Here is a 23,427-nt window from a genome sequence, read left to right as displayed (position 1 = left end):
TTAATTTATTTGATCTTTAAAAAACAAGTTTATTTAAAGAAAAAGGTATATATTTGATATGATTTATCAGTTTTAGTCCTCTCAATAAGTACTTTTTTGTCAGAATTTAGTTCAGTCTTTTAAGTATATTATTATATTACTCTTACTATTTTATTGATAGTAATACATGATATATAGCTTGCTAATATAAAAGACATAAAAACATTAATAAATATATATTTTAATCTTCCTTTAATCTTATTTTGTCACATATCAACTCTTCTTATACTCTTAACTATATCTCTTTTGAAAACGTTTAACATAAACTTTATACTTATCTAGCTATGAATCGCAATACATCTTCTATTAATTCCAGTGCTATCAAAAAGAAAGATAATAGCATTTTCATGATATATAATTTTGTAAAGAATAACATCATCAAATCTGAGAGGTTTTCATAAAACTTACTGTAACTATTGCTAATTATGTGCTAATGAAAGCTTCACCTCAAGAAAAATGAAATAATGAAAGAAAGCTTGCATTGCTGCAGACTTATCATAAGTTCCATCCCTATTCTCAGCTATATAGAAATAGAACACAGACATGGAACAAAATCATAAGTGCTGTCAATGCCGTGGATAATAAAAGCCCAAAGAAATTAATGAAGTCATGTATCAGAAACAAAAAGAATAAATGTTCAGATAGTACCAGGAATTTATGAGTTTATCTCATAACAAAAGATGGACAAAGTTAGATTCCATATTGCAAACCACACTTGGAAGGGCTACATACAAGGCAATGCAAAAAGTAAGTACTTCATATATATAAAATAGAAAACAATAAAATAGTTATTAACTTAATACTTATATTTAAAGAAAGATAAATTTAAAGAAGGAAAAATTCTGAAGAAAGCATCAGATTTTGCAAAGACAATATTGGGCAAGAATAAAGAAGATGAAATAATGCACATAGCATTATATAGTCACTCAGAACCAGAGATGCTCAACACAAATGGTTCTTCTTCTGGGCAACAAACTGTTGCTGAAATCTTGACTGGAAATGAGGAAGATGAGAGAGAAGATGAGAGAGTCAAGAGATATGATGACAGCAGTGATGTGCTGTTTGAAAACAGTGATGATGTTTACTCTGAGGCCATCATCAACAGAAAGATCTTATCTCTTCTGAAGAAGCAAGATCACCATCTTGAAAAACAAGCCCAGCACATGGAAAAGCAAGAGGCTTTTTTTGACAAGTGCTTGATTCTTCTATAACAGCTTGTAAAAAAGTTTTTGTTGATAATAATACGTCAAAAATACTGTAATAAAATTTAATATATAAGATTTGACAGGTTTATAAATATTATTTTTTATTTATATAGCCCTAAGACTGAACTAAGTTAGGCAAATTGTCCAAAATAGTATTCATCTTATTGATTGTGTCTCTTGGTTGTTGTTCACGCATGAGTCTGGTAATGTACTCCTTAATTTTTGGTGGTGGCAGCCCAAAAATTGCTGTGGTTGCTAAACCATTTATACACGTATGCATATTCTTGAAAAGAGTTGATAAAATGTATATTATTGCTGGCTTTGTACCTCTTTCAATTGCGAAAGACTAAATGATATATGCAGTATTTAAAGTACTTTGATACCTTCCTGAACTCCATCTCGACCTGTACTGTTGTTCATGACATCTTCCTGTTAACTTCTTTTAAAAAAGCTATATATAACATAGTAGTAGAAAGTTGTAAATCAAAAGTATAAAAGCATTATATCAAATAACTCATAATACTCTTTTATCTCATATACTGTAAATTCTCTATAAATATATAGTGATTTTCAATATGCTTGGTCACCATAAATTACATAGTGTAAACCACTATTTCTTTCTGGAGTTAAAGTACTCAGATGCAAGATGAGACAATCCAATGTTCTGGACTTATCAAACATTCTTACATTATGAGTGGACCCAGTGAAAGGACCAAGGAGGCTACTGGTGATACTATCAGGTGTCACAATTACCTGATACTTAAGACAATGGATGTGCTGTTCAAATCACAAGATGAATACAAAAACATACAAATATTTTACTACACAGATGCATAATTTAATTAAATATCCAACAAGCAACTCACTTTCCATCTATTATATATAATCTTTTAGTCTGCTTTCTCTTGTGGACGACAAATGTTTTGCATTGTTCCATCTACAAAACTGACTATATGCTTGTAGATCCAAGCTAAGAAAAAATATACATTTATTAATTAGGCTTATATTAGATATTTTAAAAAAAATAATAACAAAAAATATTGTACAAGAGTATTGAAGTGTTTATATTTACATTTCTCATAAGTTGCTTCAGCAAATTTTTTGCAATTCTCTGCAGAAAATTGTCAAGTGTCAAATTCAAGTCCATATTTAAACTTATCAAAAAATATCACTAAGAAGCCATTGATGATACAAGCAATGTTGCCTTTTGACATTCTCCAAACTGTCTCTATGGAAAATAAGCAACATGGAAAGGCATACCGGTACAATAAAAGAGTAAAAGCAAACTCATGTGTCACACGGATAATGTAGATTTGAGTATGCTTAAAGCTTAGCACAGGAGTGAGTTCCATTAAAGTATACATTTGCTTTATCTAATTTAAATATGTAAATACATACAGTGGTCCCTCGATAATTTCAAGGTCTAGGGAAGGCCAGGTGCCTTAAAATTATTGAAGAGTGAAATTAATGAGTTCGGAGTATATATTTCCCACTAACTATTGGCGCAGTTTACAATATTCTTTAATAGAGAAAAATATATCAAGTAATGATTTGATATGCTTTAATCCTCTGTTTAAATTCATTATTTAAATATAACCCCTGGCTGCATTGCTGTTTTCTACCCCCTCTGTCTTGTAACCAATTATTGTTTCAAATTCTTATTCAATCAAATAATAACATCTTCTTGGTATGCTTTTAGCTTATTATATAATGCTTATCTAATATCATTTTCAATTTTTTTGATACTTTAATGAAATCTATCAAATTCAGAACTAAACAATAAATATGAGCAAAAAAAACATTTTGCTTAATATTGCAAATCATCTTGAGATTTGCGATATGAAAAAGAAAAAGCCTTCTATAAGTAACCCTCAATTGGCTGAGTGGGCAAAGAAAACCTTTGGCTTTCAGAAAGCTCCTGATGCTTCTACAATCTCGAAGATTTTGAAGAGAGGAGACCAAGTCTTGATAATGCAAGCCGATGTAAAGAACAGAAAGTGTGTTATAAAGGGACAATGGCCTGTATGTAATATATCTCAACATTATGCATTTTTGCTCTATATAAAAAATAAAATTAACCTTATTATATTGTCACATAACTATAGCAAATCGAAGAAGCAGTGATCCTTTGGATCAACATTGCTGAAAATAATCAGATTCCTATCACTTGGGAATTGATTAAGACTAAAGCTATTATTTTTGCTGAAAGAATAGACATTAAAGATTTTAATTCTTCTCAAGGCTGAATGGAGAAGTTTGGAAAGTGTCATTGTATCAAGATGAATCGAATTCATGGTAAGGCTGGTTCAACAGACATAGAGTCACTTCAGATTGACAAGGCTGCTATCAAAGAGAAGATATAGACTTATAGTGCTTGTGACATCTATAACTTTGATGAAACAGCACTTTTCTATGCCACCCCACCAAGAACAACGATTTCCTGCCAGAAATTGTCAGGTTGGAAGGAAAATAAGAAGCGGCTTACAGTAGGCCTTTTGTGCAATGCCAATGGAACAGACAAGTGGTCTGACATATTGATGATTGGTCGCAAAGAAGACCAAACTGTTTTAACAAAAACAACAAAAAACAAGAGGCAGTAGATCATGGATTTTCTATGTATCAGTACAACAGTAATGTCTGGATGACACAATCCATCTTCTATGTTTTTCTCCGTCGCTTTAATCATATAATGAAAGCACAAAACTGCAAAGTGTTTTTGATCCTCAATAATTTCTCTGGCCATATAGTAGATTATACGCCTACAAATGTTGAGCTTCTTTTTCTGCCTCCAAACACCACGTCCTACCTTCTGCCATTGGATGGTGGTATCATTTGGGCTTTTAAGGCTTATTTCAAGCATAAACAGTATGCCAAGGCATATCAGTATATTGGCATGATTCAAAATGACCAACAAGATAAGATTTGGGCCATTAATAAAATCTTTGAAATTGATTAATTGTGGGCCATGAAATAGATAAGAGAGGCTTGGGAATCTGTCTCAGCAAAGACTATTGAGAACTGCTGGAATGCAACAATATTTCGCTTCATTGAAGACAAAGATAGTGAAGATATTAGTAAAACAATTTATTGGTTATAATAGTACTATAATCTTTCAATTCCACTTTCTTAATATTCTAAATATAATTTATAGATGTAAACCAGGCTATGATTCAGCAAAGTCTGGCTGAAAAGGTTCTGGTCGAGGGTTTGGAAGAAGCCCTAGACAAGATTGCCAGATCAGGTCTTCTGTCTCTTGAAGATTATCCAACCAGCAAATCAGATCCACTCTATGAGAGACAATGCACTCATAGAGTGATCAATGAGAATGAGATTGCTGACATTGTTATGGAAGAGTATGACGCAGATGACAATGCAGCTAACAACAACAGCAATGAAGAAATTGCTGAAGTGGAATCAGCAGTTCCTTTCAAGAGAACTTATTCTACTTTGGAAAAGTTTGAGTGTGTTTGCATGCTTTTGGATATCTTGGAAGACAAGGATATTGACAGAGACTTCGTCAGTAAGGTTGAAGACCTTAGAAACAAGTTCCAGAAAACTACAAACTCAAAGTAAATTAAAGTAACCAGCTTCTTTGAGTCTTTTTAAAATTTATTTTTTTTCAAATAAAATAAAAACAATTTTCTATAGGAAATATATTTTTCTTCATTTAAAAATAGAAAAAAAAGTTAGCAGCCAAGTACAGTCAAAGCTTGATTTCGTAATATGCTTGTAAATAGTAACAATTGCAAAGAACAATAAATAGTAATGACAGATAGAAATAATAAAATCTATATTAAAAACTTTTGTAACAAACAAATTTGAATTATACTTATATTTTTCAAGTGAATAATCTTTACTAAACAATTAATAAATGAAACTTAATCAAAATATAGCACATATAGTTTTATTTTATTTCTGGAAAAAAAATGAAAAAAAAATATTTTAAAAAAATTAAGCTAGATGTCAACTTGATAACCCAGTGTTTGACATAAAAACTTAATGCACTTGACATTGATGTCAATTACAAAATTGTGAAAAGTCTGGATTAAAAAAATTAAACCAAAATTTAACTATATTGCTCTCGTCTGATTGGCTATTTTTTTCTTTAAGGATTCATGGCCAAAAAAATTCGTGAAAGTGAAATTAACGAGAATCGTGAAAGTTAAGCCCTATTTTTTGAGTTGGGTCTTCAGAGCCTTGAAATTATCAAAGTGTGAAATTAAAGGGGCGTGAAATTATTGAGGGACCACTGTAAATAAAAAAATAGTAGTTTTTTGAGGCTTGGCTTATAGCAAAACATAGCTTCTAAAAGGTAATCTACCTCTGGAAGAGTAATACAAAACTCAATCTTGCATTTTGCATCTGACCATGTCTCGAGATTAAGACGTTTGTAAACAGTTCTCTTTTTTCTTTTAGTAATGGTTTTTCTCTTTCTGTGACAAAAAAGATAGCAAATAGCTGCAGTATTGTTAATATTCATTTTTAAAGAAGTGTTTTTCATTAGTAAAATTAATTAAAGAAAAAGAAAGAGAGAGAAATATTTTCTTTTTTGTATTGTTAGAGATCTGTATATTATTATCAGCATGAATTTATACATTTCCATAACTTTTGTTGGGATATTGTTTGTGTTTTACTGGGTTTGTCCAATCTTTCTTTTTTAGCAGTCGCACTTTTTCCATTAGATAACATCTTCTCTAATAAAATATTATTTTGGTTTTTATAATTATTTTAATTGAATAAAATACATTCTATTATTGTATATGTTTCACTGATATTAGTCATTTCAACAGAAATATTCTCTTAAATATCTCTTATCTATAGATATTCTGATTTGTTCACAATTTTAATTGGGTAAAAAAGTTTCATTTCATAGAGAATTTTTATTTAAAAATGTTTTATTGGTTGTTATAAAAAGAACAATTCTTTATTCATTAATTGTATTGCCTAAATATTATTTGAATAATTTCATGTTTTTTTATTGAGTATACAATTTATTATACCTACCTGACATGAACTTACAAGTTCTTTTCTTCACACAGTTTTTCTATAACTGAAAGACTTTTGCAACAAATATCTAGTTTTTGTGACATGTGGTAAAGTCTACGCAACTTTGTTTGAGTAGACACACATGTTTGGTGCACATTATGTCATTGTTTTCTTAAAATAGACATTGTATTTGAATTTGGTTCTAAAGATTATACAGGAAGATAGATGATCATTTTATTACATATAAAACATGAATGTGTTAATAGTTGTTTTGTTTTTCTTGTTGAGTTAAATCCAAAAACATGATTCATCATTTTAAAGTTGTATTTCAAAGTTATAGTTTTAATACAAGCATTAATCTTGAGATTAGAACATCAAAGAATTATATTGCTTTACATTAGCTTATCTATTTTTCTTTACTTTATTATTTCTTACATCATAGTCTGGGGTGGGCTTCTCAAATGTATATTCATTTATGCTATTATGTAGTTCAGAAATCTTCAGTTGTATAATGCCTGTTATTTTTAGAGTGCTTTTTGGCCCTTCTGCAAAATAAGAAGTATTTCTTATATATTCCAAAGTGTTTCTCGCATATCTTGAAGCAGATAAATTACTGAATTTTCTTAATTATTTATGATAATAATAAAAATCTGGCATCAGAGTTTGTTATGAACAAAAGAAAGAACAAGAAAGAAAATTTTCTAAGTTGTCATTAGCATTATATATTTTGTACAAATGTATTGGTTACTCTTTGATATGAAATATCAATATAGTAATTTTTCAATGATGACATGAAGTTCCCTATTCTAATTTTTAAGCCTGTCTTTGAATTATCTTCCCATATTTTATTCAAGTACTGGTTTTATCCATTCAATTGACGCCCATTTCCATCTAATTAGCATCTGTTTCCATCTAATTAGAACACATTGACATCTGATTGGCTTCCATAGAAATTGAATTTTCATTCATTGCCAACTGAATTTGCTCCCATTGCCATCTGAATTTGTTTCCTCCCTTTTACTATTGGCGGAAGGGTACATGGCACTCAAATTTTTTATCCTTATATCTTACAATTTTTTTTATATAACTGTAGTATTTTTTTTGTAAACGTCGTACTTTTTTTTGTAAACGTCATACTTTTTTTTGTAAACGTCATATTTTTTTATATAACTGTAGATTTTTTTTTTGTAAACGCTGTATTTTTTTTATATAACCATAGTAATTTTTTTTGTAAATGTCGTATTTTTTTTTATATAACTGTCATATTTTTTTATATAAGTGCCAAACGCCTAATATAATAGCACTTCAATATATGTAGATCTTTCTACAAAGATACGTCATAGAAAATATCTATAGAGAGAACTAACAGAATATGCAAACTTTTCTCCAGATTACTTTGTTGAAGTTAAAGACCTTACAGCAGTTATAAAATAATAAAGCAAGTATCTCATTATAATAATTATGTTAAAATTGAAAATGCAATGATATTATTTGTATTCTTTCTTTATTGCAGAGTAAGTTTCGAATAAAAGATTCATTTTTTTGTTACTTGTAGCCTCCTTGTTGCTTTTAATGAAAAAAACAACTGGAGACTTTCTCCGCTTCAAAATATAGCCACCAGCAGCTGTTTGTTTCATATTTACTATCTTGCTGGCTTTTTTGATAGTTAATCCCCTTATGAAGTAGAGATAAAGAAGCTTTTTTATATCTTTATCCATAGGCTTTTGATATTGCCCTCTACTTTTTTTGGGGTTTCGTCTGTTGTTGACGGGGCAGAACTTTTTGGATCTTCTGACATTTCAGGCTCTTCAAGCTCTTCCATGATTTTTTCAAAGGCACTGTTATATTCTTCAAGTTTCTCGTGTAACATTGTAGGGTTTTCTGATAATAAAATGTAAAAAAATAAAGAAATAGAAAGATATGTTAAAGTGACATATTTTATATAAATACAGTTATATCTAGTATATAGTAGTTATAATGAAATAGAATTACTTAAGATGCAAGATAAAAATCAGAACACAAGTTAAAGCAGCAAGAATAGATGTAAAGAAGATTGAGTTGTTGTTAAATAGTATTAGTCATTATTTTTTCAGTTTTTTATATCAAAAAATAATATTCCAAGGTCCACTAAATAAAGTAGTACAAATTGAACTCAAGGAGATAAAAAATAAATAGGACAATATATTACCCGCAGCCATAAATTTATTATAAACACTCTTTTTTAAAAGAGATATCATAATTCTCTCTCTTTCCATTTGGTGTTAATATATTAAAACTCTTTATTTCTCTTCTTAAATCAGCAATAAATCTTATTCTCATGCTCACTTCAACAACTAAATATTACTCTGACAATGAAAACACTGCTTAAAGCTCTATACCTCATGGATTTTTTTTATTATTTTCAGCACTGCAAAAACAGATCAATTTCGCATATGTAAAGTATACCTAAGTTCTGATAGACAGAATAGGTAAAATTGTAGTTCAGCTCACTTTTGTGAGTAAAGTATTTGAATAGTATTTTAAGCTACTCTATTGGCTACTGGCAGCTGTGTAGCATTAGAATGCAACATCAAAAGTCAAATAAAATAAAAGTGTGTTTTCTTTGGTCTCTTTCTTTACTATTAAATACTATTGTAAACCTTTCTTTTCATTTTAAAATGGCTCCTATTCGCAAACCAACTGTTAGAAAAGAGTGTTGATGCTCTATCTGTAAAAGCAAGACACTAGGATTCGATCATGTATCTGTTAAAACATTTAAACGTCATCAAGAAAAAGATAATCATGATATTACACATGTTCAAATGCGTATGGTTAATACATTTGCTTTACTTTATTAAATTTTATTTTATTTTATTTTATATCATTTTCTTTTTTATTATTTTATATAATAATAATAATAATAATAATAATACTAACACTAATAATAATAAATGTGTAGCCCATGAAGACACACGCAATACAATTCGTAGTGCTGTTTCAGAGCCTGTAAATCAAGAGGAAGATAGTTTTGAATTTGAACAGGAGGCTGTTGAAATGAATTCTGAGCTTAGAAGTAAGAAAACCTATTTTATTATATTGATTTATTTGGGTCTAACATTCCGCTTTTGTAGACCTAAATGACACAAATGACATTTTGGATATATAGACAAGAAACCAACCTTTCTCTGAAACGGATTGTGTGTTTGGCCCTGAAGATAATGTCCAGTATACAAGTGACACTTACGAAGAAGAAGAATATGAAGATGAATCCAATGTTGAGATAGACAATGATAAAGGTAGGTACACAGCTTTAGATAATATTATATCCTAGAAAATAGAGAGTTAATCAACGTTCTTTAAAAAAAATCAAATTAAAGATTCTTCATTGGAATCAATCTCGGAATTGAATTTGATTCACTGATTCATTGTTATTTTGGTTGCTCTTTTTGTCTCACTATACGTCGTAGATGAAGGAGCTGTAATCCTGATTGTCATAATCAATAAGATCCTGCAGTTTTTGTTCAACCCATTCCGCCTTCCTGTGAGTGTTGCTGGCCTCAAACATTTCACCGGATTTGAAGTGTTAACAAGTGGTGTCAAGAAGTATGTTGCATGTAGCGAATGCCATGCCATATATGATAATGAAGCCGCCCCTTTGTGTTGTACATCACCCAATTTTGGTAAAACCTCCTTGTATAGCAACAGCTTGATTAAGTCTGGTCCCGGGTCAAAAGCACCCAAAAAGACATATGTATTCCACTCCGTCAAGAAAGCCCTAAAGACGTTTTTTCAACGCCCAGATTTTGAAAACAAGCTCAACTTATGGAACCGCATCCCAAAAATGGATAGCACTTTGTTTGATGTGTACAATGGTGCGATGTGGAATGAGATAGTAGATGTGGATGGTATACCTTTTGTTGATACCAAGCAATCACTCATGCTCACGCTGAACATTGACTGGTTTCAGCCATTTGATGATGTTACCTACTCCTGTGGTGCCATATATCTTGCAATCAGTAATCTTCCATGCAGTAAGCAGTTCAAGAAGGAGAACGTGATTCTTGTTGGGTTAATGCCAGGGCCTAAAGAAGCGAGCACTTCTGACATAAATAACTATCTGAAACCGCTTGTGGATGAGTTGATGGAGCTGTACAAAGGTATTAAGATTAAGACTCACCAATGTCCAAATGGTACTTCTATCCGAGCAGCTCTTCTCATGGTTGCCTGTGATATACCTGCTGCAAGGAAATTATGTGGGTTCACATCCCATACAAGTACAAATGCATGCCACAAGTGTAAGCATCAATTCTCGAGGTTGGCTGGAACGAGTTCTATTGATTATTCTGTATTTGATTTCTCAAAGTGGTTCCTTCATACTAAGAATGACAATTGTAAGGATGCAGAGATCTGGAGAAATGCAACCAAACCAACTGAGAGACAGCGTCTTGAAGTTGCACATGGTGTTCGCTGGTCTGAACTGCATTGTCTTCAGTACTTTGACATTGTCTGCTGCACGATCATTGATCCCATGCACAATCTTTTCTTAGGCACTGCCAAAAGAATGCTGGAGAGATGGGTTGCAGATAGATTAATTGACAATAAAAAACTCGTTGCCATGCAAAAGACTGTTGAGAAGGTAGTGTTGCCACCCAATTACACATCACTTGGGACAAAGATTGCCAAAGGATTTCCCTATATGAAGGCTGATGAGTGGAAGTCTTGGTGCCTTGTGTACTCTCCTGTTGTTCTAAGGGATGTGTTGCTGTTGCCAGAGTTCAAGAACTGGATAGAGTTTGTTAACGCATTCAGATACTTCACCAAGCCTAGTGTTTCTGAAGAAGACATTGAGAAAGGACACAAATGCTTAGAAGAATTCTGTAAAGGGTGTGAGATATTGTACGACCTGGACCTTCTCTCTCCCAACATGCATCTGCATCTGCACTTACGCCAAACAATGATTGACTTTGGCCCCGTCTATGGCTATTGGCTTTTCAGCTTTGAAAGGTACAATAGTGTCCTAAAAATATCAAAACCAATCGAAGAAACGGGTTCGAATCGACATTTATAAGACAGTTCATTGAAGAGTCGTGGAAGGGAGATTTTGTTCATCAACTTCTGAAGCCTATGCATGCACTTGCATGTTTTGAAATTTTCGATAAGTTCACCACCAACAACAACAACACTGTTGTAAATGAGTATTGACTACTGCTGTAATTGAGAATAAGTCTGAAGGAAATAATATAAGGCTTCAGCTATTCCAGTCAAAGGTGTCTACTGATTATTTTATTATTTAACACACAGATTTAGCATGCATGATAGTGATTATATTTCATATGATGATATCACCATAATATGGGATACATCAGTGGATTATTATAAGCATAATTATAACTCATAAACACTTTTACTTTCGATGTTAATACTTCATTGGGACTACACACATTTATATAATTAATCATATATTAATTAGCCCAAGATCACGTTGCTCTGATTAAGGCTCAGATAGGATCGATTACCTGACCCCAGTCATATAATTTTCCCAATCCAAAACAATATAAATAGCAGTAGTAGTTCAGTGTAGGAACCGGATAAAACTTTGATACCAAATCTTTCTCAATAAACAAAACCTACACAAGTTCTCACGAATCTTCGTTCCTAATCTCAAATCTTGAATTCTTCCTCTTAAAAACTTCTTCAACTTCAACCACCACAACAAACACCAACACCAACACCAACACCAACACCAACACTTACCTCTCTCACTCTTTCTCAATTTCCAAATATCTTGAAGCTTCACAGAATCTTTCAATGACAATTTGTGGAAACGAGCCCCTGCCACCATCCGCCTTGCCATTGAAAACAAGACCATTATCATTTATGCCAAAACATGAATATGCTTGTCTTGTAGGATATTATCAAGCTGCGTACAAGAATCCACAGATCTCAGGTTGCAAAGATGTAATTGATGACTCACCTTTCGTCAATGACTGGATCGAAATGGTGAAGTCTGTTGATCTTCTTGGGCAAAGCTACAAAGGGTACATTGGCACGAATGGCCGCGGATCATACATACAAGCATATTTCACTGAACGAACTGAGTCGGAACATGCGTATGTTGGAGAGATTCAGTATCTTTTTGTTCACAATTTTAGACCAACTGTTTCTTCTCTAACATACAGAAATCCCCATAGTAGTCAGCATGTATTTGCATTTGTCAAATGGTTCAAATCCACTTTGGACAAAACAAGAGAATTAGAAGGAGTTGAGTTGTTACAAGATGAATTCTACAAGCAAGATTTTCAAAGCATCATGCCAGTACATCGGATTCTCCTAACAGTTGCAATAGTAGATTACAAAACTATAAAAAATGTCAACAAAAAACTCGCAATTCCTTTACCAAAAAAAATTTACTATTAATTCTCATACACACACTTACTTATATATTTATCCTCTATTATTATTATTTCCTTTAATCAATTCAATTTCAATTATTACTATTTGGCCCTACAACAGAACATAGTAAAAAAGAAAATGTTTATTCATCATTGATTGCCCAACGAGGCAATGACTGGGACAGGGTGGCAGGAACAGAGCAAGGCAACAATGTTGCTGGATATCTGTTCATTTTTGGCTTTGTTCTCATGCCCGCATTTGACACGTGATGGGTACAATCAATGTTGTCAACCATTGTCAACAATCTGTTGAACTGTATTTATTTTTATTAGTTCTTTATTTTTCTTGTTATAAAACTTATTTATTTATTCTAAATATTATTTATCTCTTCACTTCTCTAAGTGGGGCAAGCCACATGCAAACACCGTTGTGGAAGATTGTCTACAATCTCAATATCTAACTCACCATCAGACATGGCATCCTTCTGAAAAAGTTTGAGATAGGCCTTCTCAACAGGGTTTCCAGTCTTATATCCCATTGCAGCATCAATGGCTACCCAGTTGTCCATGTATGTCGACTTGCATCAGATAGACATCTGGATATATAGATTGTAGCTTGAGAAAATAGTAATATACCAATTATTTTTTATATAATATATACAAACCTGAAGAGTACAACTGTTTGCTCTCCCCTTGCTGTTTTTCTTGGCCTTCTGCTCAAGAGACTTGTGAAAAGTATGATGACTGTGCTTGTACCTGTTCTTTATTTTATCACTTATCACCCATGGGTGAGTACCAGCTAGACGAGTCTGGGCGCTAATGTAGCTCTTCAAGTAGTTGATAACAGCTACGTTATTGTGGTGGTTAATCTTCTCGTTCAAGTTCCACTTCTTCTTACTCTTGTTCTCAGCAACAAGAGCAGGGTCGGCAGACTCGAACTTCCAGTTCTGCAACTTTTCCGCAAAAGATTTCCTAAATACAGGTTGTTTAATAAGTTGTTGATACTAACATATATTAATATTAATTACCGAGATAATGACAGAAACCTCAGCATCACTGAGAGAGGTCTGGGGGACATAGGATGACATCAGAGATGGTTCTAGACTAGCCATACGAGTCTGATCATTGGCATAGGCAGTTGCAAAGTCTGCAAATGCTGTATGTGTCTTTCCAGATATGTTAACAACAATGCCCATCCTGTTTTTAAAGGCTGTTATGTTGCTATTGACAGCAGCAATGTCATCCTTGACACCATTGATACTGTTGTTTACTTTGTTAAACATTTCAACAATTTCTGCATATTGCTGATCTTGGATAGTTGCGGAAGAGAAGCAGGGGGCAATTTCTCAAGGTCCAACACGGCCAGCCAAAATACGGTTTGCAGAGGTAGATATACTTGCAGATGCTTTTCCTTTTCCTTTACGGTCTGTTTTTCTGCTGCTATTGGAAGGCATTTTTTCTTTATTGTATTTTTATTAAAGCTTTATACATTAACAAATTATTAAAATAAAATAAATGTATGGGTTGAAATATATTTATTTTTGTTTAATCAAAGATATACATACAAAATAAGTTAATAAAAAATAGATTTATGAAATAGCTGAGAAAAAGAAGGCATTATATATTATTTTCTATAAAATTCTTTATAACCTTGAACAACTTCTTTAATATTCAACATAGAACTTAGTGTTACAATAGAATTTCGGACTATTCATTTTATTACTATTGTATTTTATTAGAGTCAATTCTCATCTAAACTGCCTTCTGTTTGAAAGCCCACTTTTTTTTCTTCTTTTTCTTTATTTTTTTCTTATTTCTTTTTTTCCTGTTTCTTTTCTGCTTTATTTACTTTTATTCTGGTTGATGTATTTGAGTTCACACCCTGGTAAGCAATTTGTTTTTATTATTCTACTGTTATATTTATTCTTAATGTTTTTTCTTTTATTATTATTGTGATTGCTGATAGTATTACAAGCCTTTGCCGTGTTGATTAATGGACAAGAACAAAAAGATAAAGCATGGTTATTGTGTATGTGTTTCTTTATTAATTATTTTCTTTTTCTCTCCTCAGCTCATTAGCTCCTTAGCTTATTAACTTCTCAGCACATCATAAAGACATACCAACAGTAGAAATTTATCTGGTAGGTCTGAATATTGTATTTATTTATTTTATTCTTATATCTAATTTTGTTTATTTTATATCTCTGTTAGTACTGCCAACATTTCTATGTACCTGATTGAATAGCTCGTCTTTGAAAACCGGTTTTCTTTGGTAAGTAATAAAGCCAAACTTTATTCCATAATCTTTACTAATGCATTTTATTAAACCTTTCAGAGCAACAGTCAATGTACACTATGTCTGATTCTGATGAAAGTATTGGTAAGTAACCATACTATTTAAATTAAAGAAAAATAAATATTTATATAATCTAATATAATTGAATAATTTTTTAGCCTTCTCTTACTAGTGAAATATCATAAACACGCATTTCTTTTTAAGATTCCATCCTATTAGAAATATTTATATATTATAATATATGAAAGGATTTGTTATTATATTAATTATGTAGTAGTCTATATATTAGATTAGACTATATATTGTCAAGCCGTATATATTATAAGCAAGAAGCTTTTTTTTTTAAATAAAAACAATTTTTCCAAAACAATCCCTATAAAAATATTTGAAATGAAGTGCAAAAAGTATTGCAGTAGTATGGCATGTGTTATGTCTATAGTTTAGCCGTGCATAATTGTGCAATAAAAGTGTTTAGATTTGGAAGACAGTATACATAAATCATGTTTCTTCTGTTAAATGATCCAATAGAATATCATTATTTTAGTAGAGAGTTTTCTCTATAAATTAATCCAATAGAATTCTACTATTTCAGTAGACAGTTTTCTATCAAAATAGATTTTTTATTGGAATCTCTATTTCAAATCAAGTTTAATTTAATGTAACATCCAAAAAAAAGATGCCAAAATTTGATTATTCTCTCTGCAATTAAATAGTTTAAAAGAACCTTACATCTCTATATAAATCATTATAAGTTCAGAAGTTATATGGACAACTCACAGTTAACATAACATATTGCGAATGGAATCTATAAATGCCAAATTCCAGAAATTATTTATTCTGTCACTCAGAATTTCCCATACTATTGCATATGTGTAGAAATCTAATTCCCCAGTGCAATATGCTGATAGTCAACTATGTAATAATATGCTAATAGTCAACTACGTGATAATAATCAATATGCTAATAGTCAACTACGTGATAATAGTCAATATGCTAATAGTCAATATGCTAATAGTCAATATGCTAATAGTCAACTATGTAATAATATGTAATATAAGAAAACTTAATATAATAATAGTCAATATGCTAATATTTAACTATATAATTATAATCAACTTTAGAATAAGTTACCAAAAAATCATTTATATGATCATGTTATATATATTATTTTAATATATATATGTATAATTATAGCTATTATTTTAATAACAAACTAAGTATCTATATATATAGTTAAAATAGTCTATTATATATAGATAAAAGCAATATAAATACTTAAATATAAATAATAAAAAAATACAAAACTTAAGATAAATGTATATTAAAGTCAAAATCTTGATAATGTTGCATAATAGAATATGACACTAACTATATATAGAATAGAAAACAACAATTTGTACAGTTTATTTCTGTCATTTTCTCAAAAGTTTTATATATATATAATATATAAAACTTATACCATCAGATTCGTCTCAAAAAATGCTACGTTTTGGCTATAGGGTCATTTTTGACAAAAATTGCCTTTTATAGTTAGTGCGAAAGCATAGCGTGGGAGTATTCTTAATTTAAAATATGCATAAAATTGAAACAGGCCAAAATTTTGAAACGTCACCATTCATTTATTACAGAGCGTTATTTCATAGTAATTTTTAATATATATCTATATATCTAAAATCAATCAAAATTAGCAGCATCACGTGATATACGAATTTGCCTATAAAACATCTATCTATATATCTAAAATTAATCAAAATTAGCAGCATCACGTGATATACGAATTTGCCTATAAAACATCTATTTACATCTAAAATCTAGCACTTTTACTGTAATGTGCAAGAAGTCACACAATAAGATAATAAGATAGAATAAAATATGAAGATAAAGATAATGTTTATTTGTGATAATATTTGTGATATTTATATTAATTTATAAGATGCCGCAGTATCCTAGATTCTAGCTAAGTCCTTTTGCTGCGGTATCTTGCTGAGCAATAGTTATCTTCTTCTTGGCCTTACTCACCCAACTACTGCAGTTGGAGTAGTTGTTCCTGATTGGGTAGGATTGGAACTGAGTGCCAATTCCAATCCGCTCCTGATATTACTATGTCACATGATATACCGAGATATTAACGCCTTGAATTTATTTTACAAACTATTGCCAAAAAACTTATACAACTATCAAACCAAACTCTAACTTTGAAAAAAAAACCGAAAAATAAAGTGTCATCTACTCAACGTCGTTGTGCTGCTTGCCATATGCTTGGACATAGCAGAAGTACTCATAAGCAATGTCTCATGAACCCAAAGAACATTTCTCTCCACATTCCTCAAAAGAGAACTAATGTAGATGAATATCCTGCAGAAAGTAGCCGAAGTAACTATTTATTTATACACTTATGCATATTACTGCAAGTATTATATATATTTTTTAATAATAAATGTGTTTATAAAAAAATAGCTGCTGCCTTGAGAATAAGAAGTGAGCCTGTCCAAGACCAAAATTTGGACATAGAAACATCGACTTTTATTTCAGTTTCTGAGTTGACTGAATTTCCACTCGCAAATGAGACTATTACTGAAGTTCTTGAAGCAGTCATGGAAGAAGAGATTGAGGAGACTTCATCCGATGAAGAAGTGACTGGAAGAGAAGAAGAAGTCGAGGAGATTTCAACTGTGAATAGAGGATCAATTTTACCCCATTGTCCTCACTGTAACGGAACTGATCATCGCCGAATTACAAGCAGATTTTGTCCAAACAATAACAGTAGCAGAGCAAGAGAATCTAGAAATCGAGGCAGAGGCTTGAATAATATTGCCCGACTTCCAGCTATTTCAGAACCAGCAGTTGATAACAGGGGAGATATGGATATCGAGTGTCGATTTTGTGAGGCAATGATGTGGGCACATGAAAAAAACAGTCATTCTTCTTTAAGAAGCCCCACGTTCTCTATGTGTTGTAACAAAGGAAAGCATGTTCTCCCCCAAATTGAGCCAACACCTACAGGAATTGCTGAGCTTTTGAACTATAGAACACGTGATGGAAAGAAGTTTCTTGAAAACATTCGAAGCTATAATAGTACAATGAGCTTTACTTCTTTGGGAGCTAAAATTGATACCTCTGTTGGCAACAATATCAATGGGGCATACAACTTCCGGATTCACGGAACAATTTGTCATAGAATTGGATCTATTTTGCCAGTGACAGAATCTGATATCACTCACCCAAAATTCGCTCAGATCGATATTTATGATAGTGCTGCTCAGATAGATCAAAGACAGTACCATTCCCCACAATTGGAGAGAAGTGTTTTGGAGAAGATTCAGTCCATTCTTATGGAAACAAATCCATTCGTACATCTCTTCAGAACAATGGATCAAATTTCTCGGGAAAAGGGACAATCTATAGATCTCACTTTGCGTTTAGTAGCTGAGGGGCCTCGGGATCAAAGACGGTACAATGCTCCAACTGCAAGTAAAATAGCAGTTCTTATTATGAATAATGAAGAGGGTACTTCAAGAGACATTGTGCTGCACACCAGAGCCAACTTCCAACAGAACATCAATGAGTACCACCGATCTTATGATGCTTTACACTATGTGCTACTCTTTCCACATGGTGAAGATGGTTGGACCATTGATGCCAGCTCATTGTCAGGAGAGCATGTCACAGTAATGCAATGGTACTCAAACCATTTGATGTATTGACGCAACACACAGCACCTCCTCCATCTTTTTGGCCGTCTCTTTCAACAATATATTGTTGATATGTATGCCAAAGTTGAGCACGATCGGCTGCACTTCATCACCAGCAATCAAAATCATCTCCATGTAGATCTTTATAGTGGAATTCAGGATGCTGTTATCCATAACGATTGTAATCTTGCAAATCTTGGAAAGAGAGTTATTCTTCCATCTTCTTTTATTGGTAGCCCCTGGTATATGGCTCAACTTTATCAAGATTCAATGAGTATTGTGCGTCGTTTTGGCAAGCCTGATTTGTTCATAACTTTCACTTGCAATTCAAAGTGGCCAGAAATCACAAATTCCCTGTTGGCTGGGCAAAAAGCTAATGACAGACCAGATCTTTGTTCTCGGGTTTTCAATATGAAGCTCAAAGAGCTCATGATTGACCTTACAAAAAAAATATTCTGGGGAAAGTTTTGGCCTTTATATATGTCATTGAATTCCAAAAGCGCGGACTTCCTCATGCCCACATTCTTTTGATTTTGCGACCACAAGATAAACCAAAAACAATAGAAGATTTTGACAGAATAGTTTCGGCTGAAATCCCAGATCCTGAAACTGAGCCATTGGCATATGAAACAGTAAAAAAATGCATGATGCATGGCCCATGCGGAAAGAAATATCCAAAAGCACCATGCATGAAGAATGGGATCTGTTCAAAGAATTATCCTAAAAAGCTTTGCAATGAGACTAGCGATGGTGGAAACGGATATCCTATTTATCAACGCAGTCGAAATGGAAGAGTTATTAGAAGAGGGCCAAAGATCATGGATAATGGATGGGTTGTTCCACACAATAGATACATATGTGCAAAATACAATGCTCATATAAATGTTGAGATTAGCACCTCTGTTTCTGCCGTAAAATACCTCTACAAATATGTATATAAAGGACATGACCGTGCAATGGCCCATGTGCAGCCTACACCCACCAATTCCGCTCCACAACAACAACAAGAGCATGTAAACGAAGTTAATGAGTTTCTTGATGCTCGGTATGTCTCCGCTTCTGAAGCATGCTGGAGAATATTTTCTTTCAAGCTTCATCAAGAGTATCCCAGCCATCAACGACTTTCAATCCATCTGGAAAATGCCCAACCCGTATATTATAATCCATCTTCTAACCCAGAGGATGTTGCAAATTCCAGAAAAAACACTACTTTAATGGGATATTTCGACTATAATGCTACACACCCATCATCTGAAAAACTTCTTTACGTCGACTTTCCTTCTCTTTATGTATGGAATACAAAAGAACGAAAATGGACAGCATGTAAGAGGTTTGATAAAGGAACGATTGGCAGAGTTTACACAGTGTCTCCGAGAGATATTGAAAAATATTCGTTACGATTACTGCTGCATAATGTTAAAGGGGCCAAAAGCTTTGAAGACATACGTACAGTAGAAGGATGTGTGTATGAAACAAACCAAGCTGCATGTCGTGCTCTGGGATTACTTTTGAATGATGATGAGTGGAGTAACTGTATGGAAGAGGCAGCAGCTCATCAGATCCCATTTTCTTTACGAAGACTCTTTGCTATTCTTTTGATTTTCTGTGCAGTATCAGATCCTTTCTCTTTGTGGCTTGCTCATCGCGATTCTATGATTGAAGATTATCTTCATTTGGCAAGAGAAAGTAGTGGAATTCCTGCGTTAGCCCCCACACAAGATATGTTTGACAGATGTTTATGGGATATCGAAAGTCATCTATCTGCCAACTCTATGTCTCTCATGTTGTTCACTGGATTTGTTCTTCCACCAATGCCTGACATCCAGCACTTTAGCCCAAATGGGCAAGATGTTCAAGCCATCATACAAGAACAAGAAGATTTATGTGATCAAGCCCAGCTTTTGCCAGATCCAGATACATTGACATTCAATAATTCACAAAGACGTGTCTATACAACAGTATTAAGTGCAATTGAAGAAAACGTGGGAGCCTCAAGATTGTACTTTGTCGATGGTCCAGGTGGGATGGGAAAGACATTTGTCTTTAATGCCTTGCTTCAAAAAACTCGCCAACAAGGAAAAATTGCTCTTGCAGTAGCAACAAGTGGAATTGCTGCATTGCTGCTAGACGGTGGGCGTACAGCACATTCCAGGTTTAAGATTCCAGTGCAAGTTGATCTTAACTCCTTATGCTCCATCAATGCAAACTTGCAAACGGCACAACTTATTAGAAGAACGGAATTGGTTATCTGGGACGAAGCTTCTATGATTAGTAAAGATGTTTTTAATACTGTAAGCAGATCCATGCAAGATATAATGAAGACTGTCGATCCATTGCTTGAAAACGTTCCATTTGGAGGGAAGTTGTTTGTCTTTGGAGGCGATTTTCGGCAGGTCCTTCCTGTTATACCCAAGGCAACAAGAGCTCAGGTTTTAAGCCAATGTATCAAGAAAGCATCTGCATGGAGAAATGTAAAAACCTTGCGGCTTACAACAAACATGCGAATTGCCCAAGCAAATAATGAACAAGAAACATTAGAGCTTAGGGAATTTGGAGCATTTCTCTTGCAAGTTGGTAGTGGTTCTGCCCACATAACAGGCGGTGATGACACCATCCCAATTCCGCCCCATATGTTACTTTCTGGATGTAATCCTGCTGATCTGGCCAAAGCAGTTTTCCATGATCTCTCCTCTAATGCAGCCAACCCTCATTTCCTCATGGGCCGTGCTTTGCTTACTCCTAAGAATAAAGATGTCAAGAAACTCAATGATATTCTTCTGAGCCAGTTTCCTGGAGAGGCACGAGAGTTTAAGAGCGTCGACCAGGGAATTGATGAAGATGGTCAGTTGACATATCCAGTTGAGCTACTAAATACCATTGATCCTGGATCCCTACCACCTCACTCACTGTCCTTAAAAAAAGGATGTCCTATCATGCTTCTTCGCAATCTTGACCCAAAAAACGGCCTCTGTAATGGTACACGCCTGATTTGCAACTCTTTTGGAACATCTGTCATCAGAGCAACAATTGTGACTGGATCAAATGCCGGGCAAGTATCTCTTATTCCAAGAATAAAGCTTAATCCATCTGGATCAAATGGTGAAATTGAATTCCAGCAGTTCCAATTTCCAGTTCGTCTTGCATTCGCAATGACAATAAACAAGTCACAAGGTCAAACTCTTGAGAGTGTTGGATTATATCTCCCTGCCCCAGTATTCTCCCATGGCCAGCTGTATGTTGCTCTATCCCGGGTCAGAAAACCTTCTACAATCAAGATAATGCTTGATACACCAGCAAACTCCAACGAAACGGCAAATACTGTATTTACAGACAATGTTGTATTTAAGGAAGTCTTTGACATTTAGTAAAAAATTATATATAACATACACTATAAACTCATCTAACCAATTTTTTTTTTGAATAATAAAACATCTATACATATCCTTTCTTTTCATATAATTCACTCAAATAAAATGTTCCTATTAATTGTGCTATACAGTACTTAGACTTCCAATAGGGAAGGGTTTTATATTAACTTCCGGTAGGCTCTGGGGCCCCCCGAAGGGAGGGGGGAGGGGGGGGACCCCCCAAAGGGGGGGGGGAGCACCGCTCCCCTAGTTATATAGTAAAAAATATATAACAACTATATACTTTATTAAATATTCGGATTTTTTTATTTTTCTTATTTTTTTCTTATTTATTCTTACTTATATAAAGCAAAAACTTATCTTTAATATACTTTAAATTATTTACAGTATAAAACTTATATAGATATAAAATTAAATCTATTATAAAATCAAGTATATTTATAAATATTTAATATACTAAGTAATTATATATATCATCATAATAATCAAATATGTAGAGTAATATTATTATATTTATTATTAGCCAACTGATTACAACTTTTACTATAATAGTCAGTTATATATTAATAGTTACTATTATACGGTATCTGTTTAATCATAAATATTATTATAATCACCAACTATGTGAATATAATTCTTATTAAAATAATGTACTATATAAATATTGATATTATTTTAATAATCAATTATCTAATCACAATTTTTATCATAATAATTTTTTTGTATTATTTTTTTAAATTTCCATTTTAAATTTCAGCTTTTAGTCTTTATATATATAAAAAAAAATTAAAAAATTAAAATATAAACTTGAAATCAAAGTATTTAATATAGAAATATTATTTAATTATATATGGTTTATGGGGCTATAATGGTTTGTAATTGCAAGCTGTAATCATACCTCGCTAGTCTCTTGATAGCTCAGGTGGCATTGCTTGTGCTTTTGAATCTGAGAAACCTAATTCGAATTCTTCTTGTAGCAACTTTTACTGGAAACTTTTTTTTAATAGTTTTTTTTTTAATTATACTTCTTTATAACATTTGTTTCTATATTTCTTAATAGAGTTACATTTATATTTTTAGTTTTAAGTAAGCTATAGAACTAATAATAATCAAAGCTTTAAAGAACAATTTCTTTATTTAATAAAAATATATTAATTTTTATTACTACAATATATCAACAACAATTATTAATTAAAATATGGTTAAAAAGAATAAAATTTTAGTTTTTTTTATTTTTTTTATTTTTTTGTTTTTTAATTTTTTAATTTTAATTTTTTTTAATTTTAATTTTTTATTTTTTAATTTTTTAATTTTTTAATTTTTTAATTTTTTAATTTTAATTTTAATTTTAATTTTTTCATTTTTAAATTTTTTAATTTTTTAACTTTAATTTTAATTTTAATTTTAATTTTAATTTTAATTTTAATTTTAATTTTTTAATTTTTTAATTTTTTAATATTTTACTACCAA

The 23,427-nt window shown here is 32.2% G+C and overlaps 11 protein-coding genes across 11 annotated transcripts; 7 read left to right on the top strand and 4 right to left on the bottom strand.

Annotated features, from left to right (window-relative positions):
* Nucleotides 1-696: 696 nt before the first annotated feature.
* On the top strand, nucleotides 697-1,250 carry PHYBLDRAFT_62924 (hypothetical protein; the record flags this gene model as incomplete). Its single annotated transcript, XM_018441040.1, has 2 exons — nucleotides 697-786; nucleotides 855-1,250. 2 exons carry the CDS (start codon nucleotides 697-699, stop codon nucleotides 1,248-1,250), a joined length of 486 nt encoding a protein of 161 aa, XP_018294927.1.
* Nucleotides 1,251-1,359: 109 nt separating this feature from the next.
* Nucleotides 1,360-1,664, bottom strand: PHYBLDRAFT_142391 (hypothetical protein; the record flags this gene model as incomplete). Its single annotated transcript, XM_018430803.1, has 2 exons — nucleotides 1,360-1,499; nucleotides 1,628-1,664. 2 exons carry the CDS (start codon nucleotides 1,662-1,664, stop codon nucleotides 1,360-1,362), a joined length of 177 nt encoding a protein of 58 aa, XP_018294926.1.
* Nucleotides 1,665-1,883: 219 nt separating this feature from the next.
* On the top strand, nucleotides 1,884-2,555 carry PHYBLDRAFT_62925 (hypothetical protein; the record flags this gene model as incomplete). Its single annotated transcript, XM_018441041.1, has 2 exons — nucleotides 1,884-1,971; nucleotides 2,329-2,555. 2 exons carry the CDS (start codon nucleotides 1,884-1,886, stop codon nucleotides 2,553-2,555), a joined length of 315 nt encoding a protein of 104 aa, XP_018294925.1.
* A 474-nt stretch (nucleotides 2,556-3,029) lies between these two features.
* PHYBLDRAFT_165384 (Homeodomain-like DNA binding domain-containing transcription factor) lies at nucleotides 3,030-3,490 on the top strand (the record flags this gene model as incomplete). The annotated part of the gene is made up of 2 exons (XM_018435223.1): nucleotides 3,030-3,266; nucleotides 3,350-3,490. The coding sequence occupies 2 exons, from the start codon at nucleotides 3,030-3,032 to the stop codon at nucleotides 3,488-3,490; spliced, it is 378 nt and encodes a 125-aa protein (XP_018294924.1).
* Nucleotides 3,491-3,523: 33 nt separating this feature from the next.
* Nucleotides 3,524-4,817, top strand: PHYBLDRAFT_142389 (hypothetical protein; the record flags this gene model as incomplete). Its single annotated transcript, XM_018430802.1, has 5 exons — nucleotides 3,524-3,539; nucleotides 3,648-3,808; nucleotides 3,868-4,127; nucleotides 4,224-4,318; nucleotides 4,396-4,817. The coding sequence occupies 5 exons, from the start codon at nucleotides 3,524-3,526 to the stop codon at nucleotides 4,815-4,817; spliced, it is 954 nt and encodes a 317-aa protein (XP_018294923.1).
* Nucleotides 4,818-5,200: 383 nt separating this feature from the next.
* On the bottom strand, nucleotides 5,201-7,270 carry PHYBLDRAFT_165382 (hypothetical protein; the record flags this gene model as incomplete). Its single annotated transcript, XM_018435222.1, has 5 exons — nucleotides 5,201-5,284; nucleotides 5,566-5,677; nucleotides 6,264-6,352; nucleotides 6,666-6,775; nucleotides 7,252-7,270. The coding sequence occupies 5 exons, from the start codon at nucleotides 7,268-7,270 to the stop codon at nucleotides 5,201-5,203; spliced, it is 414 nt and encodes a 137-aa protein (XP_018294922.1).
* Nucleotides 7,271-7,775: 505 nt separating this feature from the next.
* Nucleotides 7,776-8,100, bottom strand: PHYBLDRAFT_142388 (hypothetical protein; the record flags this gene model as incomplete). Its single annotated transcript, XM_018430801.1, has 2 exons — nucleotides 7,776-7,796; nucleotides 7,972-8,100. 2 exons carry the CDS (start codon nucleotides 8,098-8,100, stop codon nucleotides 7,776-7,778), a joined length of 150 nt encoding a protein of 49 aa, XP_018294921.1.
* Nucleotides 8,101-10,227: 2,127 nt separating this feature from the next.
* Nucleotides 10,228-10,767, top strand: PHYBLDRAFT_102179 (hypothetical protein; the record flags this gene model as incomplete). The annotated part of the gene is made up of 1 exon (XM_018427680.1): nucleotides 10,228-10,767. A coding segment is annotated over one exon (540 nt), but the record flags the coding sequence as incomplete, so codon positions are not given.
* A 1,250-nt stretch (nucleotides 10,768-12,017) lies between these two features.
* PHYBLDRAFT_165380 (hypothetical protein) lies at nucleotides 12,018-12,626 on the top strand (the record flags this gene model as incomplete). Its single annotated transcript, XM_018435221.1, has 1 exon — nucleotides 12,018-12,626. One exon carries the CDS (start codon nucleotides 12,018-12,020, stop codon nucleotides 12,624-12,626), a length of 609 nt encoding a protein of 202 aa, XP_018294919.1.
* Nucleotides 12,627-12,744: 118 nt separating this feature from the next.
* PHYBLDRAFT_142386 (hypothetical protein) lies at nucleotides 12,745-14,055 on the bottom strand (the record flags this gene model as incomplete). Its single annotated transcript, XM_018430800.1, has 6 exons — nucleotides 12,745-12,915; nucleotides 13,018-13,179; nucleotides 13,267-13,326; nucleotides 13,384-13,554; nucleotides 13,630-13,946; nucleotides 13,998-14,055. The coding sequence occupies 6 exons, from the start codon at nucleotides 14,053-14,055 to the stop codon at nucleotides 12,745-12,747; spliced, it is 939 nt and encodes a 312-aa protein (XP_018294918.1).
* A 3,097-nt stretch (nucleotides 14,056-17,152) lies between these two features.
* Nucleotides 17,153-18,601, top strand: PHYBLDRAFT_165378 (hypothetical protein; the record flags this gene model as incomplete). Its single annotated transcript, XM_018435220.1, has 2 exons — nucleotides 17,153-17,270; nucleotides 17,355-18,601. 2 exons carry the CDS (start codon nucleotides 17,153-17,155, stop codon nucleotides 18,599-18,601), a joined length of 1,365 nt encoding a protein of 454 aa, XP_018294917.1.
* Nucleotides 18,602-23,427: the final 4,826 nt, after the last annotated feature.

Source organism: Phycomyces blakesleeanus, assembly GCF_001638985.1.
Source record: "Phycomyces blakesleeanus NRRL 1555(-) unplaced genomic scaffold PHYBLscaffold_5, whole genome shotgun sequence".
Classification (NCBI taxonomy): domain Eukaryota; kingdom Fungi; phylum Mucoromycota; class Mucoromycetes; order Mucorales; family Phycomycetaceae; genus Phycomyces; species Phycomyces blakesleeanus.
This window is presented reverse-complemented; position numbering and strand designations above follow the sequence as displayed.